The sequence below is a fragment of the Orycteropus afer genome, unplaced genomic scaffold, assembly GCF_000298275.1.
Source record: "Orycteropus afer afer isolate SDZICR_OR568_19922 unplaced genomic scaffold, OryAfe1.0 scaffold00008, whole genome shotgun sequence".
In the NCBI taxonomy this organism is placed as follows: domain Eukaryota; kingdom Metazoa; phylum Chordata; class Mammalia; order Tubulidentata; family Orycteropodidae; genus Orycteropus; species Orycteropus afer.
In genome coordinates, this window is record NW_006921595.1 from 4446386 (window position 1) to 4464540 (window position 18155).

At 41.0% G+C, this 18155-nt stretch overlaps 1 protein-coding gene across 1 annotated transcript in view; it reads right to left on the reverse strand.

The window, feature by feature from the left end:
- Window positions 1-18155, reverse strand: part of CHN2 (chimerin 2) — a 216190-nt gene that overhangs the window by 173547 nt on the left and 24488 nt on the right. Inside the window, exons 3-5 of the mRNA XM_007945518.2 lie at window positions 11322-11353; window positions 6303-6416; window positions 4065-4350 (exon numbers count right to left, since the gene is read on the reverse strand). Of these exons, the coding sequence (XP_007943709.2) occupies window positions 4065-4350; window positions 6303-6416; window positions 11322-11353 (432 nt within the window). The remainder of the gene's footprint in view (window positions 1-4064; window positions 4351-6302; window positions 6417-11321; window positions 11354-18155) is intronic.

Here is an 18155-nt window from a genome sequence, read left to right on the forward strand (position 1 = left end):
CAGGAAGATGGATTGATACAGTGGCTGCGATGATGGGCTCGAGTATAGCATGGATCGTGGGGCTGGCGCAGGATCGGGCAGTGTTTCGTTCTGCTGTGCATGGGGTCGCTATGAGTCGGAAACGACTCGACGGCACTTAACAACAACAACAACAACATACATACATGTTACGCTGCAAGTTGCTTTTTTCATTTTCATAATTCCAGAGATCTTTCCCTATCAGCCCATATGGGATGTCATTATTCTTTTCTGAGGTTGCAGTAGGTTGTACTTTATATGAAAATTTATTCCAACTAGTAGCAGCAGTGAATTTTCAAAAAGAGATCATACAAATATTGAGTGATTTTTCACATCCATCAGGACAGACAAAACCAACGGGGTTTACGTAAAGCAATAAGGCTATTTGTGAAGAGCAGAGTTAGCCTCAGCTCAGTAGATTTGAAAACCTCTGAACTTGAACGTGGACATAAGAAGTCCTAGTCTCACTTCTAACTCTGTCCCTATAATCCTTTCAATAAAATAAGGAGGATAATTCCTGCCCTATGGACTTCACAGAGCTGTTGTGATGATAAAACTGGAAATCATTTTGCACATGTGAGGTCTCTCTATGAACTAGAAACGTCTGTGCCAACGTTAAATGCTGTTGTTATCTTATTTTGCTTACAGTGCCATTTTTGAAGGTCAGTAGATAATCTGTCTAAGGAATAAATTCTGAAATATGTTTCATAAAAGAAATGACACTGACAGGCATATGAGGTGAACATTTACCTGAGGTAGATAAACTCCTTGGTGAGAACAATCATGGGAGAATAGAAGGGCTGTGTATGCACAGGGACACAGCTCAGGGAGCAGGAGTGCATGGAGGGAAGGACACAGGGAAGAGGTAACTATGGGAAGAAGTGGGAGGGGAGCTGTTGCATTATGGGAAACTATAGTCAATGTCACAAGGCAAAGTGTATGTGAACTGCTGTATGGAAAGTGAGTTTGCTCTATAAGCTTTCACCCAAATCACAATTAAAAAAAAAAGAAGAAGAAAGAAATGACACTGAGCATGACTATTTTAATTAAATGCACCCCATAGTGCATCATAATATTTTTTAAATCAATTAAATGAATAATCAGAAAGGAAACAGATTGCTATTGGCTAAACTACCACAACTATTATTATTATTATTCTTTGTCACCCTTTCCATCTCCCACCTCATCTACAGTTATTAAAATCAAGTTCACTGCTCACAGTCCTGACAGGAGGTAAATCTGGAAACCACTCATATCTGATGGCGTAGATAGTATCTTTTTGCCACTTAACACTATTAATATTCTTGGATTTAAAGGTAATACAGTCTCTCTGGACTCATCTAGAATGATCAATAAATCAATAAATCAAAAGTGTGAACAAAATTTAAGTGCATGGGAAAATAAAATGCTGTTTGGTCTGGATTAGAAAAATAGTAGGAAACCTATCCATTTCACTCATTAAAACCTTCCAGATGCACCATTACAGAAGCAGACAGGTGCTCCCAGCAATTCTCAGTCATTCCATTCAAGTTTCTCCACTTCTTTTTAGTCCCTGCCTCCATGACAACAGTCCACTGACCTGTCCTAAAGGGAAACAGAATCTCTGCCAAGACTCAGACTTTTTATAATTCCACTTGTTAGTACGGGTCAGAAGGAAATGGATGGATTTGTACCAAGTTACTTAACAAACCTAGTAACAAAATGAGTGGCCACCAGCAAGGGAACAGGCCCAGAGCTCAGTCTCCCCCAGGAAAGCAAAATATCCTATCATTAGTGTCCACGAAAACTCACACCACCAACACCTGTCCATCAAACCCTTCACTGGGCTTGGACTTCATCCCACAGTATTTTATGTATTTACCTTTTCCAAAAAGGGAACAATGTCCTGAGTGATTCCTTCAAAGTGACTATTAATCTGCTCATAAATTTCCTCTAAAATTTAATTTTACTTGATAGATAAAATGACCTAGAGGAAAGCATACATTCCATTTCACAAATTTCCTTTGAGGAATATCATGCAGAAGTATCTGTTTCTATTGTCTGAACCTCCCCCTGGGGGAAGACAAGGATAGAGAAACATCAGTTCGGAGACCCAGGATCTAAACTCTCATTCCGTACACAGACGAGACACTCTTTCTAACTCACCTTTTTTCCTTGAAATGTTCTATTATGTAGCCTGCGCTTTGTAACAGATTGCCTTTTTGGTGGCACTGCTCCCTGATTCGAAAATATAAACACCATTTCAGAGATTTATTTTACAATTCATCTTCTGATTTGTCATGGCTGGGAAGGTCAGCTTCCAGATTTTCTATTCTAAATTACTTTTGAACAGCTTTTGCAAACAGACTAAGGAATGACTTTCGTCTGGACCTGAACAACCTCTGGAAAGTCAGGATGCAAGTTCTCTCTCTCTCTCTGCTGTTCAAATGTAAATAATCAGAATCCCCACCATTCCCCAAATCAATTATTTGAAAAAGAATACACAGGTGCTCAGAGCCACTGGAGTTATAAAAAGAAAATGGCAAATTATTTTTTCATGGACCAGCTGCTCAACTGATGTGATTCTGGGGTAGGTTCTTCCAGGCTCTAAAGCGCAATTAGCAAATCAATTAAGATCATCTCCCTCTCTGCCAAGAGGACCACATTGCCTGCCTTTTCCCCACTTGAGTGCGGTTCAGTTTATCTCTACCCAGGGGCAGATTACCCAATAAGCAAGGTAAGCACAGGCTGACTTGTGCTTATTTTCTAATCCGTAAAACCCATGTGAAATTGTTCACTACAGATCAGTAAATAAGCACAAGTCAGCCCATGCTTACTTTGATTACTGGGTACTCTGTCCCCATTGGGGACTGTAAGTTTGGAAAGAGGCTTTGATTCTGTAGGAAGGTGCTATGGGGTTGGGAGAGAGACAGATGTCAATCATATCTGTGAGCAGAATGTGAACCCGCTCACTGGAGATTAGTAAGTAAGCACAAGTAAGCCCATGCTTACTTTGCTTATTGGGTGTTCTGCCCCTGCCCACTACTGATGACATGTAAGTCAGTCAACTTCAGGTTCCTTTGCTTTTCCACTAATAATGGATGGGTGGATGGATCCCCACTTAATTAAGGATGAGCAACCACCACAAGAAGCAGTCCTGGCCATTCTGCCTGATTATTTATATCTGTCCCTGGTTCCAGCTTGCTGTAGAAGCTGGGGCTCAGCAAGGCTCAGTAGGGGCTGAATGGTGTGGTTGGCTGTCACTTTCTTTTAGTAGAAAACAGATATGATCAGGCAAAGCAGATGGTTCCTAAAGGGGCACATCCAAAAAAATCTGCTGGCAAATTGTAGGGGTGCCCTTCAAATAATCAGCAACTTACTGGAAAGGAAAATCAGACCTCTGTCACTGTGTCCTGCAGTAACCCTTCCATCTCCCATACTAACCACTTATGGATTCTCTAATCCTCAGTGAGGCATAATCACTCTTCATCTGGAGCCAAAGGGCAGCATGTCCTCTTAAGCTTTCCAGATATCTCCCCCACCATCCATTAGGCCATTATCACCACCAAAGCGCCTTTATCTGTCAGCAGAATCCATTATCTAAGACTACGTTCAAAAGATGGCTGACCGATGGAATCTTGGACAGTCACCTAGTCTTAAAAGAAGCCAGAACAAATCCCTCTATTTGGCTAGTTAGGTGGAACTGTAGATGGAGCCACTAGCACTTCAAATGGTAATTAATGGCCAGTGACTCTTTTCATCCTAAAATATGAATGGACTTTTCCCAAAAAACACTCCAAATCAAACCTTAAATATCAGGGTAATTACTTGTTGAAGTCCTGGTTCTGCTACCATCTGACTGGATGACTTTGAGCAAATCATGGCACATTTCTGGGCCTCAGTTTCTTCATCTGTAAAATCCTAATGTCTGTTTTAGCACTAAAATCCTAGGTTTCTTTGGGTGCGTCTTCTGCAACATTGCAGCAAATCACATACATAATTAATCACACAGTTATCAACCATGAGCCAAACCCAGAAAGACAGTTTCCTGCACGCATGCGGCTTACCTTTTCCACCGCTGTGTGTTCTTCATTTGCGACACTTGCTTTTCTTGATTCGTTTTTAGACCTGCTCAGCCTTCTGGACACTTTTTCTCTGAGTAAAGTGGCATATCCAATGTGTTCATAAATAGGGTTGGTTGTCATTTTTGAAATGTATTCAGAAGCCTTTGTTTCTATGTACAATGTTATCAAGCCGTCGGTTACCAGATCATGAATAGATTCAAACCTCTTCTCTCCCACAAAGTGTTTCCCATCGTAGAAGAGCCTGTAGTTCAAGGTCTGGTTCCCAAACCTGCTCCAGAAAGAAGGAGAGATTGTGACAGTGTTCAAAATAATAACTGTTAATAACAATAACAAGTAGCAGTCCTGGGTGCCAGGCACTGGGCCAAGCACTTTACATGCTGTTTTTATATTTATTTTTCATTTATTTATCCTAGATATCCTTTGAGAGGGGGACAATTATTATCCCTGTTTTATAGCTGGGGAGACTCAGGTTTGAAGACATGAGGGTACCTGCTTCAGGTTATACTCCTGGAAAAAGGCAGAGATGGGATTGGACTCTGGGCAGTCCGATAGTTATTTGATAATGATTATTTGACCCTAGAAATCCCTAAGGCCATTGGGTCATTATCATTCTCATTTGTGAAATGAGACAAGCTAGAAGGGTAGAATCTGACTTACAAACATCTTGCTTACAAACCTCCTTAATAGGGACTAGCCACGCCCCTCTGCCTCTGCCTTGTAGCTGGCAAGTATCTCTGCAAGTGATGCTGTCACCACTGTCTCTGATGTCCCTTTATTATTGCCTCTTTGATCACCAGCAGAGCACCCCACATCTCCACCCAACTAGTGCAGCTCCAGGGGTGCAGTGGGAGAAGCTGTACAAAGCTCCCCGCTTGGGTCATCCTTTGAGTCTTAGCAACCTAACCTAACCCTCCCTTTAGGTGTTGGCTCTCCCCTCTTCACCCTGCTCCTGTAACCCACAGCCCTGCATGGTTCCCTGCTGGGACTGCCAGCTCCCGCTCCTGGGGCACTGGAAGATAGGAAAATGCTTTGCATACTTAGAGCACTGGTTAGCTTTTGAGATACATAATTATATCTTGTAATATGTGTTCCATGCATGTCCAATTGCAACCTGGAAAGTATCTTCCTACAATCCAGGTATTGAGATAGTGCACTGAATATATCTTTAGGGGTTGGCCTGGGAAGTTTCCATTTACATCATTCCTTCTATGGAGAAAAGTCTTCCCAATTACAAAGAGTTCCCCAATGAACTTTTGGAAGATTATTCAATTCTGAAATTGGCTATCTTCCCCAAACCCTATAAGACTGCTGTGAGGATCAAATGAAATTAACACAATTGATCAAGGTTAAAGGAGTGCTGGTGGTGTAGTGGGTAAGGCATTTGGCTGCCAACCAGAAGGTCAGATTGAAACCCACCAGCTGCTCCATAGGAGGAAGATGAGGCAATCTATTTCTGTAAAGATTTACAGCTTGGGAAACCCAGTGGGCGTCTCTACGAGTCAGAATTGACTCAATGGTAGTACATTTGGTTTCTTAAGGTTTGATCAATGTTAGGGAAGCACAGTAAATGCTTTTGGGTACTGTGATTGCCTATACTTCTGATTCTGTGCTAAAAGGCTTGAGCAGGCCCTGCAATGATGATGGCTCACTGGCAAGGACCATCATGACTTCCATTCCAAGTTCTTTGGGACAAAGGGCTCCTAAGAGGAGCCCTGTTCATCTTTCCAGGCACACACAACATAAGGCGAGGAACTTCAACAAGACTGCTGTGAACTAACTGAACCAGAGATGTGTCTCCCTCAACTAACTCCATGTTTTAGGCAGAGGAGGTTAACAGGAATACCAACTTCCCAGCTAATTCTCCAGTTTTCTGTGTCCATCAACACAGCCTCATCCACACAGACATCAGTTGGTGAGGATATATATTTGTTGTTGTTTGCCGTCGAGTCGGACCCGACTCATAGCGACCCCTCCTTGGGTTTCCGAGGCAGTATCACTACGGAAGTAGATTGCCCCATCTTCCTTCCGAGGAGTGGCTGGTGGATTTGAACTGCCAGCCTTCTGGTTAGCAGTCAAGTGCCGTAGCCACTACGCTACCAGAGCTCCCGAGGATATATATACAGCCCCTGATATGATGGTGGCGCTATGCAAACAAAGTGAAAATAAAAAAAATAAAGTCACCAGTAAAGCAATTAAGATAATGAATGAAAGCTAGCTCACCGAAGCGCTAAGGTATAGCATCCTGGCTGTCTCTGGCTTTCTCTAAGAATGTATGCACCCTCCACACCTCTGAGAAGCTCGTCAGCCTGCTCCCGAGAGATGATCCCATGGAACCTAAGGGGAGATAAGACCACGATTCTCTTAACAAACAAGTGTGGAGATAAAGAAAAAAGACACTCATATGAGAATAGCAAAGTCTATACATTCAGGAGGAAGGGAGTTGGCCACCATCACTTGCATTTGGCAGAGACTCAAGGGTAGGCAAGGAGTTCTGGTGGCATGGTGCTTAAGCCATCTGACTGCTAATCAGTAGGTTGGTGGTTCAAACCCACCAGCCACTCCATGAAAGAAAGATGGGGCAATCTGCTTTCGTAAAGATTTACCACCTGGGAAACCCAAAGTTGGAATCAACTCAATGGCTGTGAGCTTGAGATTTTCTTCAAGGGCAGGCAGGGGAATGGGAAAGCTTTCCAGGGAGAAAAGGAAGGTTCAGGTGTGCTCTGATTGGGGGCTGCTGGCATGGGGAAGCTGGAGGTGAGTTAACTAGAAGCAGAGCACCTCATGTGGTTGGTTAGGGGAATTTACTTGTGTTCTGGTCAGTCTTAAATTGGAAGTGAGCACAAAATTTAGAGAAGCTGGCAATCATTGATGGAGTCATGGCTGTTTGGGGCCAATTGCTACTGAGGTTGTAGTTTGGCTTCCTGGCCTAGTTACTGCAGAGGTTGTGGGTCAGAGTTCTATTGTCATGTATGGTCTGGCCACTCTCATTTGTGTATTCAGTCTCTCAAAAGTATGGACTATACAAAGCTAGGCCAAAGTGAGTGGTGGGGCCATGCAGCATCTACAGCCTCCCCATAGGATGAAGAGGGGGAGACTTCTGCATGTCTTGAATATGGCTGTGGAACCTCCTCTCAACATGCTCCTAAACAGATAACAAGTGTTCAAATAGGTAAACCGAAAGGAAGAATGGCCTGTCCACCTCGCTTTCGGTTATTGTCTCTGTCCTCATTCTGAAAATTAAGGTCGATACAAAAAGCCAGGTAATGGCTCCTTTTGTCAAACAAAAGAGCAATTACCAATTTAGCTTTCAGCTCAAACACAGAGAACTAGGTATTATCCTGATTACAAATGAACATCTATTGATTATCAACCTGCTTATTTAAGGAGCTCTGGTGGTGTAGTGCCTAAGGCATGTGATTGCTAACCAGAAGACGAGCAGTTCAAACCCACCAGCCACTCCTTGGAAAGAAGATTGGGCACTCAACTTCTGCAGGGATACCACCTCAGAAACCCAAGGAGGGGTCACTATGAGTTGGATCTGACTCCACAGCAGTGCGTTAGGGTTTCTTTGGTTTTCTTCTTTTTTGTATTTAAGGAGCAGGCCTTTAAGAGGCCCATTCTCCAGAAAGAATAATAATAACAGTAATAATCAACATTCTTCCATTTATTTAAATTTTGAGAGCAATAGCTTAGGGATATATCCATTTTTCAAGGTATGGTTTATTTTCTTTTTCTCCAATAAAAGTAACACATGTGCATGTGGAAAACATGCCATATCCTGTGGGATCCTGGGCTTGGGCCACAGCCATTTTACGTGGGAGGGGGATGGCTGAGGCCTCCAGAGTGGGCAAGGATTTGAGAGAGAAAGAAGGTGAGGTGGGAGTTTGGGTCAGGGGAACCAGTTCACTTTCCCTGTTGCCTCCAAGCAAGGACAATGGCCCAGCCCTGTTCCTGGAGATGCAGTCAATGAGTGCTTCACAGGGAGGTGGAGGAGCTGGGCTGGTGGCTGAGGCCAGCGCACTGCCTTCTGAGAGCAGGAACACCACCTCTTTTCTAGGATTACCCATACAACTTTGGAGAGATTTGGAGAATAAATTAGGAAAATATTTTCTGGACAAAAAAAATAACTTCTTTATCTTCTCAGAAAGAGGAGGAGGGATGAATGGTCTGCTAGTCAAAAGATGTTTCCTCTCTCCCAGGAATGCAAAGATTAGGTTAGAGGAGAAACGTAGCAGGATGGTATTTTGAACAAATACACACATCATAATATTTATTTTCTAATTCCCTTCGAGCTTTAAAAACAGATCTTGGAAGCTGATTTTTTTTATCTTAGAGAAAGGAGGCCAGAAAAAGCTGTGGCTTTGAATTCCAAATGTGGCTTTTGCAATTCTAAGACAGTGAGTGGTAGCTTGGGAGAAAGGGGTTCTCTGGCTTCTCAAATTTTATTTTAAATATTGAAAGCAAAAGCCTGGGGGTCTTGGAGCAATGATTTTCTGTGAATGTGAGTGTGTAAGAGTGTGAGTTTGTGAATATGTAAATGTGAGTGTATGAGTGTGAGAAAGAGTATGTGTGTGTGTGTGTGTGTGTGTGCGTGTGTACGCGTGTGTGGTAGGAGAGACACAGGGTGGGAGTGGGGAGCACGGAGGACTTCAGAAAGTTCTCACTCAGACGGCAGAAAGGGTAAAAGCTGGTGGCAGAAGCAGTTTGGGGTTGGGATGAATAGGATACAACCTGACTGTGGGCCAGGCCAGGGCAAGCAGGGGGAGACCACAGCAAGGTGAAAGCTGGACAAGGCACACTTCTCAGAGGTCAGGGAGACACACAGGACCTGATGCCACTGCCCCAGCTCACTCCTTGGTTAGTGGTCAGGGGAAAGTGGAGGAGAAACCCAAACATGCAGTTAACCTGAAAAGTGGCTAAGTTTTAAATTCCTTGCATTGGCAATGTTAAACAATAGCCAAAAACAGAAATAGAGGATCAAGAATTACATTAAAGTTAATTGTACAAAAGAAGAAAATTAATTTTGTGCACTTGAAGACCTAGTTGGTGTGACATTGCCCTCTTAATGTATGGTTTCAAAAAGTCTAAATATCTAAGATGGATGTATCTTACGATAACAACTTTGTAAAAAGGAAGCATGCACAGACCAAAAATCAAAAGGACATAGACAAAGGGAAGACGTTATGGATGACTCTATTTCATAGTGGGACTATGGCTGGGCTTCCCTCCTCCATATCCTATCTTTCCTAATTTTCCCTAATTATTATGTATTTTCTTATTAAACTTTAAAAAAATAAAAGTAAAACATATACACAGTGGGAGAACGCAAAATTCCAAAGTTGAAAGGTACAAAAGAAATAGTAAAAACGTAAACAGTACGAAACAATTCTTGCCCTTACAGGTATTCATTATCAACATCTCCTTATGATTTCTTCAAAGAAACAAAAATAAGCACATGCATTTCCTGAATCTAGCATGTATTACTTTTTGGGTAGAACAGAACGGAAAGAAAACTCTTTATTTAAAAAATAAAAAAGAAAGCTGGAGATTTTAAGGTAGTTTCCCCCTGAAACAAATTGTTCCTTTTTGATGGTTAAGAAAATGTCTCCTCTGACTCCATATTTTACATGGTTTGGGGGTTGGAAGATGCAAATTGAAAGGTTTATTCAAGAAAACTTTAATGCAAAAAAGAAAATGTACAATAAATAGAATTGCTTTCGGGATTCATGTACAAAAATGGTCCATTTGAGAAGTATATGATGGGTTTTCATTTCCCCCATTTTATTTATTATGCTGTTACCAAACTCCAAATCAGTATGTTAATGGACAAAAGTCATATGATAGTGAAGCCTAGACATCAAAGAGGTGGCCTGTGTTGTAATGCAAGAAGCTCTGATGGCATAGTGGGTAAGACATTTGGCTGCTGCCCAAAAGGTCAGCAGTTCAGACCTACCAGCTGCTACATGGGAGGAAGATGAGGCAATCTACTTCTGTAAAGATTTATAGGCTTGGAAACCCAGTGGGGGTTGCTATGAGTCAGATCAACTCATAGCAGTGGGTTAGCATTCCAATGCAGGCATTCTAGAGGCTCTAGCTGAGTTTCCAAGGCCCAGAAGGAAGGTCTAGAAACAGAGCCATGACAGTTAGGAAGGAGCTGCTGGCTGGGACAAGAAAGAGGGCTGTTAATCACAAAGATGAGGCTGATGAGTAAAACTAAAAAGAAAACCCCCAAAAAACCCAAACTCAGTACTGTGGAGTCGGTTCCGACTCTTAGTGACCCTTCCTTGGGCAGTATCTCTATGGAAGTAGATTGCCCAGTCTTCTTTACAAGGAGTGGGTGGTGGGTTTGAACCACCAACCTTCTGGTTAGCAGCCAAATGCTTTAGGCACTACACACTACACCACCACAGCTCCTCTGATGAGTAAGGGAATAAGAAATAAAAGGAAGAAGGTTTTGGATTGGCCAGGAGAGCTTGGGAAGTGTACTGAAAATAGATGTTGTCTCATAATGCCTTCAGGTTGGATGAGGAAAGGAAAGTGCATTTACTCTCCCTCTAGAAGGTTCTGCCACCCTTCTGTGAATCATTCTTCAATGGTCTAAACATGCCATACTCTTAAATTGTGAATTATTTTTATAGGTCATGCATATTTGCTTTGTAGTTGATTTCTGAGGAGGTAAAACAAAACTAGAGTTGAATTTAAGAGGAAAATGGGAGAAATAATAACTATGGTACTAAGGTAATTTGGCTAATATAGCCAAGTCAAGGTAAATCATCATTCTGGTTTTCTGGAACTGCATAAAAACGGGACGTCATTCCTGAGTACTGTGTTTACTGAGGTAAAGTCAGAAATTTAGGTAAACTTTACAATCTTTGACATTCTGAAAAGCATTTATATCATTTTTAGGTGGAAAGTATAATAAAACACTAACACAGCCTCAACTATGGAAAATGCTGCCTTACATTTCAAACACTTTTCAAGCACTCAGTAGCTGCTTTTGTTGAGAACTGTGGTATGAGACATTTTCCCTCCTACATGAATGGAAACCAACCACCTGAATATTATAAAGAAAATTCAATACAAAGGAGTCTGATTGCATTTATTCTTATTGTTAAAATTCTCACATAATGGACATTTGATGAAGGTCATATATTAGAGAATTTTTAATATTTAATTTTAAATGACAGATGAAGTAACTACTTATTAAATTATTAAAACAAAGAATAGCATAATACATACTCTCTTCCATAATATTTTGGTCTGTTTTCCACCTATATTAAAAAGAAGAAAAATATTAATAATGCATTTGAATTCAAATCAGTTATATAAAAATGTTATTCAAATAAATAGAGCTAGAGTCCTGGTGGAATTTTATAACAGCCTTTATTCCCCCAAGTCAAAGATCCACAAAGCTACAGAGTTAACCAACACATTCTACTCTCTTGGCTAGGAATGATCTAGAAACATCACATTTCTCTAATCATCAGGCTCATTCTCCATCCAACCCAAATTGATGAATAAAAGTAATTTTCAAAGGAAGCAAAGTGATGCTTATTTTAATATTAAGAAATTTATAAAGAGATTATAAAGCTTCATTTTGAAGGACAAAACAAGTATATCTAGCATGAATAAAATATAAGCATTTATTTCAATCTTCAACTAATTGTCTCATTGCTCCTTTATAATAAAAATGAAGAGCATCTAGATTAAAAAAACAAAAATATATTTAATTTGGTCTTTTTCTAAATAAAACCAATATCCTAATATTGTTATTTTTTTCACCAAAAGGTTAATTGGCTGAAATTAATTTGACTCCAGAGGCATAAGATAGAGAGGACAAGATGTATGACTTGATGCAAAAATCACAAACATTCCAGAAAATATTTTTCAATCACTGCGTTAGTCTTGGGGTTACCACATTGGATTTTTATCATATATATTATAATCCACATTCATTGAAAGTTTGTTGTCTTATGTTTATTGTGTTGGAGTTGGTGAGAAATTAACAGAATTCTCATGGTCAGCTTTTGTTTTTCTAATATTACCGCAGGTACATTTGAAATAAAGTAGAGCCACATTAAGTTATGAACCTTTGTTGATAGTTACAGCTAAGACAGAAAGTTAATGTTTATTTACAAGTATACAATACTTGCTGGCAGCTGTTTCATTTGCAGTCATTTTGCCTACAAATAGGCAGTTTTTTAAGGAAAATGACTTCTCAGCAGGGCTCACAGGTAGACAAAGTGGTAGGATTTCAAGGTCCTGGGTTGTCTGCTGATTTACCTACACCCTCCAAAGGATGCAAGGATCACAGTTGGCAGTAGATCACTACAAATTAGGAGGAGAGGTACGGAAAGGGGAAGCCAGGTCCCTGAGGAGCACACTCACAGTCCTGCCTAGACAAACCCAACCAGCATAAAACTAATCATCTAGCCACTTCTAAATATGTTTATTGTTCTGTGAATTTTACACTTGAAGAGCACTGAACCAAGAAGAGGCATTTATAACTCTTTATCTTCAGGGTTTGAAATCTGCACAATGTCACGTATGAAGGAAGATCTAAATAATATCATTAATGGAAGCACAATGTGTGAAAAGAGACCTTGTTATCAGATTTCCTCTTTATTATTATGCTACATGCTGTTAAGCTTTTAACAGGAATGCAACATTTTGCCTTTCATATAATTCTATTGCCTTTCAAAATTCTTTATTATTTTTATGTTACTGAAGTTATGTGACTACAACAACAACACACCATGAAATAATTTAAAAATAGAAAAGTCCATGGAGGTACCCAATAAATAATGGGCAAGACTTCTCTCTTCTTTGAGAGCCAGTATTCCAAATTTTGAAATGATTCTCTCTAACAAAACAAAAAAACAAACCCATTGTCTTTGAGTTAATTCTGACTCATAGTGACCCCCATAGGATGGAGTAGAACTGCCTGAGAAGGTTTCCAAGGCTGTAAATCTTTATGGAAGTAGACTGCCACTGGCTGGTGGGTTCAAACCACTGACGTTTTGGTTAGCAGCCAAGCACATAACCACTGTATCATCATGGCTCCTTGATTCTCTGTAAGGATATTCTTATTTCTATCTTTGTATCCAAACACAAGTTTGTAAAATCTTGATGTAAATCCCAACCTAGTTCTCTTTTTCTATCTTCCCCCAAAAAGGGAAGAGTAATTAATCTAACTTCCTAGATTGACAGATAGGTAGACAGAGCCTACCACCAATTTCTGGTATGCAGGTAAAGTATTTAATAAAAGTTAGATTTAATTATCTCTTAACAAGAAAAAAGATTGCTTCTAGTTCATTAATCAATCATCAAAATATATAGTATACTTATTATGGTCAAGGCTCAGTGCTCAGCTCTTTTATTGTTTCATGAAGTAATGATCTCATAAGAGTAACAGTGGAAAGGTGTGGGGGGTTCTCCCCTTGCAAACCAAACCCACTGCTGTCAAGTTGATTTTAACTCATAGTAACTCCATGTGTTACAGAGTAGAACTGCTCCATATGGTTATCTTGGTTGCTATACTTAGAAAAGGACTCTGGTGGCATAGTGGTTAAAGCACTACTAAAAACTACTAACCCAAAGGTTGCTGGTTTTAACCTGACAGCCTCTCCAGAGGAGAAAGAGGAGGAAGTCTGCTTCTGTGAAGATTTATAACCTTGGAAACCTTATGGGGCAGTTCTACTCTGTCCTAAAGGGTAGCTATCAGTCAGAACCAACTCAATGACGGTGGGTTTTTGTTTTTGTTTTGTTTTTTTGATCTTTACAAAAGCATAATACCAGTCCTTTCTTCCATAGTGTCTCTGGGTGGGTTTGAACTGCCAACTTTTAAGTTAGTAGTCAAGCACAAGCCATTTGTGCCACCCAAGGACCTTCTAAGCTTGCAGCAGAAGTGAAATACTTAAGGAGATATCTAACATAAAACTCAAACAAGGATGTCCAAATATGGTGTCTTGAGGCATACTAAATAAGATCCTGCCCAGAAAAGTCTGATCAATTGAGGGTCAAATCTTCCACATATAAGAACTTTTAGAAAATAAAACAAAAGCACTGAAAAAGCCTTCTGGTTAGCAGTCACATGCCTTAGGCACTATGCCACCGGAGGAAGTAGGAAAGAGCAAAGACCAAGGATCTGGTTGGCCATCTATCACTGCTCCCCCTGGCGGTACTGTTTTGATAGCTGTCTGACTCAATCTCTCTTCCTTTGTTGTCTTTGTCACTCTTAAAGGAAACACAGCTTGTCCTTGTTAATGTTAAACAAGGAGATAAAGGTGGGGTTTGAAAAAAAAGTCAAGAAAACTCTTACTTTTCCTAAACTTCTTTCTTGCAGGAGTCTAAACAAAGTCTCTCTCTTTACATCTCTATATTCCACTAAGCTATAAATAGTCAGGAACTTCATTTTCATTTTAAGTTAAATAACTCCAAAATGATCAAAGAACATCACATTTTCAGGTTGGATCATACTGGATCCTCAGATCCATACAAAACAGAGTTGCCCAGTATCAGGGCTCCTGGGGACAGGGGACCTGCCTAAAGAAATGTAACTTGTATGCTGTGACCCAGCAGTGACTTAAAGAACTTGTCTTTAGGTGAGGCTCCATGTCAACTACTGATGGCAGTTGGAACCCACCTGTGAAATGTGGGTTTGTTTTATCAAAGAAGCTGTAGCACTGGCTTCCAGTTTCCAAAATGCATGAGAATCTCTTCAGTGACACCCATGAATGTATGTGAGAGGACCGTTAATAAAAAGTAAGGCAGCTCAAAAATACAAGAACTTCTTGCATTCTGATTGGGGATTATATTTGCTCATATCAGGCAAACTAATTCAAAATAGAGGAATAATTTAGGTGATCATGTGGATTCAGGCAGGGACTGAACATGTAATATATCCCAACAGGAATGAAGGTTGGCTCTAGAGCTTCCTTGCCACTGTGATTATGTGCCAGACAACTATCATCATGGTGAGCTGGTAACTGTAGACATGAACTTTAGAAACTGGATCTACAGTGCCTGTTTTTGGGAATTAGTGCCCTTCTCCCAGAAATGAAAAAAAGCCCACCCTTTTTAAGAAACAGAGGAATTGTAATAACCTGTAGACAATTGAGTGGATCCTTAAATGATTTTTGGAATACCTCTCTTAATTGAGGAAAAGCATTGAGTAGGAGACCACTGAGCAAATAAACACATAAGATGAATTTAGAGTACATTAGGAGCTCTGGTAGTATAGTGCCTAAGGCACTTGACTGCTAGCCAGAAGGCTGGTAGTTGAAACCCACCAGCCACTCCTTGGAAGGAAGGTTGGGCAATCTACTTCCGTAGTGATACTGCCTCAGAACCCAAGGAGGGGTCATTATAAGTCAGGTCCGACTCGATGGCACATAACAACAACAGTATGCATAAGGAATGATTTTTTTTTTTTTTTTTTGTACAACTGAACTTTTCCTTCTAAATAAGCATTATTTAAAGGAGCTCCAGTGGTGTACTGGATAAGCACTTGTCTACTAACCAGAAGGTCAGCAATTCAAACCACCAGCTGCTTTGAGGAAGGAAGATGGGGCAATCTACTTCTGTAAAGATTTATAGCCTTCGGAACCCAATGGGAATCGCTATGAGTTGAAATCGACGATGGCACTGAGTTTGGTTTTTTGGTTTGACAGGAGAACAGTCCTGAGGCAGGAAATCTGTGCTGATTTCCCTGTTGTACAGAACATTTTGGGAGTTTCTTCTTTGTAACTACCGTAAGATATATTGCCCTTTCTCTCAAATATCCTTACAGCTGCATTTCTCAAACTGTGGACTGGGAATCATTCAAAGCAGAAACTTCAGGATGCTTGTTAGAGATTGCAGATTTGTGATTCCCACCTCAGACCGACAGAGGGTGAAGCTGGTATGTATTATTTAATCAAGCCCCCTAGATGATTTTTAAGCACTCCAAAATTTCAGAATATCTGGGATCTAAAAATACATACAGATGTATATTGCTTAACATTCACAGTATGTTCTGTAAAATTGGATGTTGTTTGAACACCTGTGTCTGGAGTTCTGGGGCTCCCAGGCGTACTGGCTCCCACTGGGGACACCTTAAATGAGTGCTTGGCTGGATCCCACCTGGCTATTGCCATCTTCTCTGCTAAACCAGCCACAAGGAAGGCCAGCTCACTGCCATGAGAACCTGCTTGGGGAGGTGGTGGTGCAGACCAAGGAGGCCAAGGGCACAAGAGGCAGGGTCGGGGTGCTTGGGGTACATACCTTCCCACTGTCACCCTACTGGCACCCTACAGGACCACACTGGGAAAAATGGTGTAGAGCCAAAGGCATTTGACTGTTATTGTTGTTGTTATTTGCCGTCGAGTCAGCCCTGACTCATAGCGACCCCTCCTTGGGTTTCTGAGGCAGTATCACTACGGAAGTAGGATTGCCCAACCTTCCTTCCGAGGAGTGGCTGGTGGGTTTGAACCGCCAGCCTTCTGGTTAGCAGTCAAGTGCCTTAGGCACTATGCTACTGGTGGGTTCAAAACCACCAGCCACTCCTTGCAAGGAAGACTAGGCAATCTACTTCCATAAAGATTTCCTGCCTTGGAAACCCAAGGAGGGGTCACTATGAGTTGAATCCTATTCAACAGCAATGAGTTAAGTTTTTCAAGACCCACCCAGTCGCTGGTGCCAAATGGGACTGGGGCTGGGAGCTTGGGCTGGGCCTCCATAATCAATCTTCCTTCCAAGGTGGGTTTGAACCCCCAGGCTTCTGGTTAGCAGTCAAAATGTCTTAGGCACTGTGCTATCAGAGCTCCCTATGTGACCATACGGAATGGTGATTTCTTTTTTTAGCAACTGAACTTTTCATTCTAAATAAGCATTATCTAAGGAGCTCTGGTGGCCTAGTGGATAAGCACTTGTCTGCTAACCAGAAGGTCAGCAATTCAAATCCACCACCCACTAGCCACAGACTAGGTTGCTTCTCTAGGCCACATGCAGCAGCCAGACAGAAGTGGAGCTCTCTCAATCTGAACACAAGGGTCTGGCATCCTGGCACCTGGGTGCCCCGGCCTGTTAGAAGTGTTTGTGATCAGATGTTGCCCAAACTTACATTAAGTAGCACATACCTGTATTAGCTTTGTAAGAATGGATTTGAGAGTGAGTGTCATTTTAGCAAACAGAAAAAAGTATTCAGAACCAAGCCTAGTAAATGAGGTAAGTGATCATCTGAGACAAAAATAAAGCATGATCGTAAGATAGTAAGATTTTCACTGTAACTTGTTCCAAATATATTTTAGAAGAGATGTTGATGTTCCCAACATTCTCTTAGCTATAGGAACTTGGTGTAAGTAAAAGCACAGCTCACCAAGATTACTGATTAGAAAGGACCACACTCATGTAATATATGTGTCAAAATAAAATCTATTTCATGACTTTATAAACACATCTCAAGTATAATTTAATTGCCAGCATTGTGACAGCCTCACCTAATGAAGACAGCATATATCCTGTCTAGTCCTGTCCTTGCAATTCATCCACCATATAGATATAGATCTCCAAAGCAAATCCAATGGCCTCATCACCCATATTCATCCTATGCTCCAATCAAGCTGAGTAACCAGTAGTTCCAACACCACCCTCTCCATATGTCCATTGTTTTTAATAGTTTTTTTTTTTTTTTCCTGTAAGATGCTGAACTCTCTGAACCCTTTTGCACATACAGTACTGCATTGTCAATGAAGGCAAACATGGGCATATGGGTGGATAGATGGGCGGAGAGGTTGAACTATTAGGTATGTCTATGAAGCGGGAAGTGTACCCAAGACCATGTATAGGTTGGCAGACAATGGTCCTGTAAGTGTGTTTGTATGATCTGTAAGAATTCCCAGGTATATAGTAGAGCTGACAAGGGACAAGGTTGTAGTCACTTCTTGGTCACAGCCAGCTACCCAGAGGAAGTGAGTAGTTGAACCTGTGGGCTCGGGACCATAGTTGCTGGGCATATCAAGCTCAATTGGCATAATATACTGTTGTTGTTGTTGTTGTTATGTGCCGTCGAGTCGGCCCCGACTCGTAGCGACC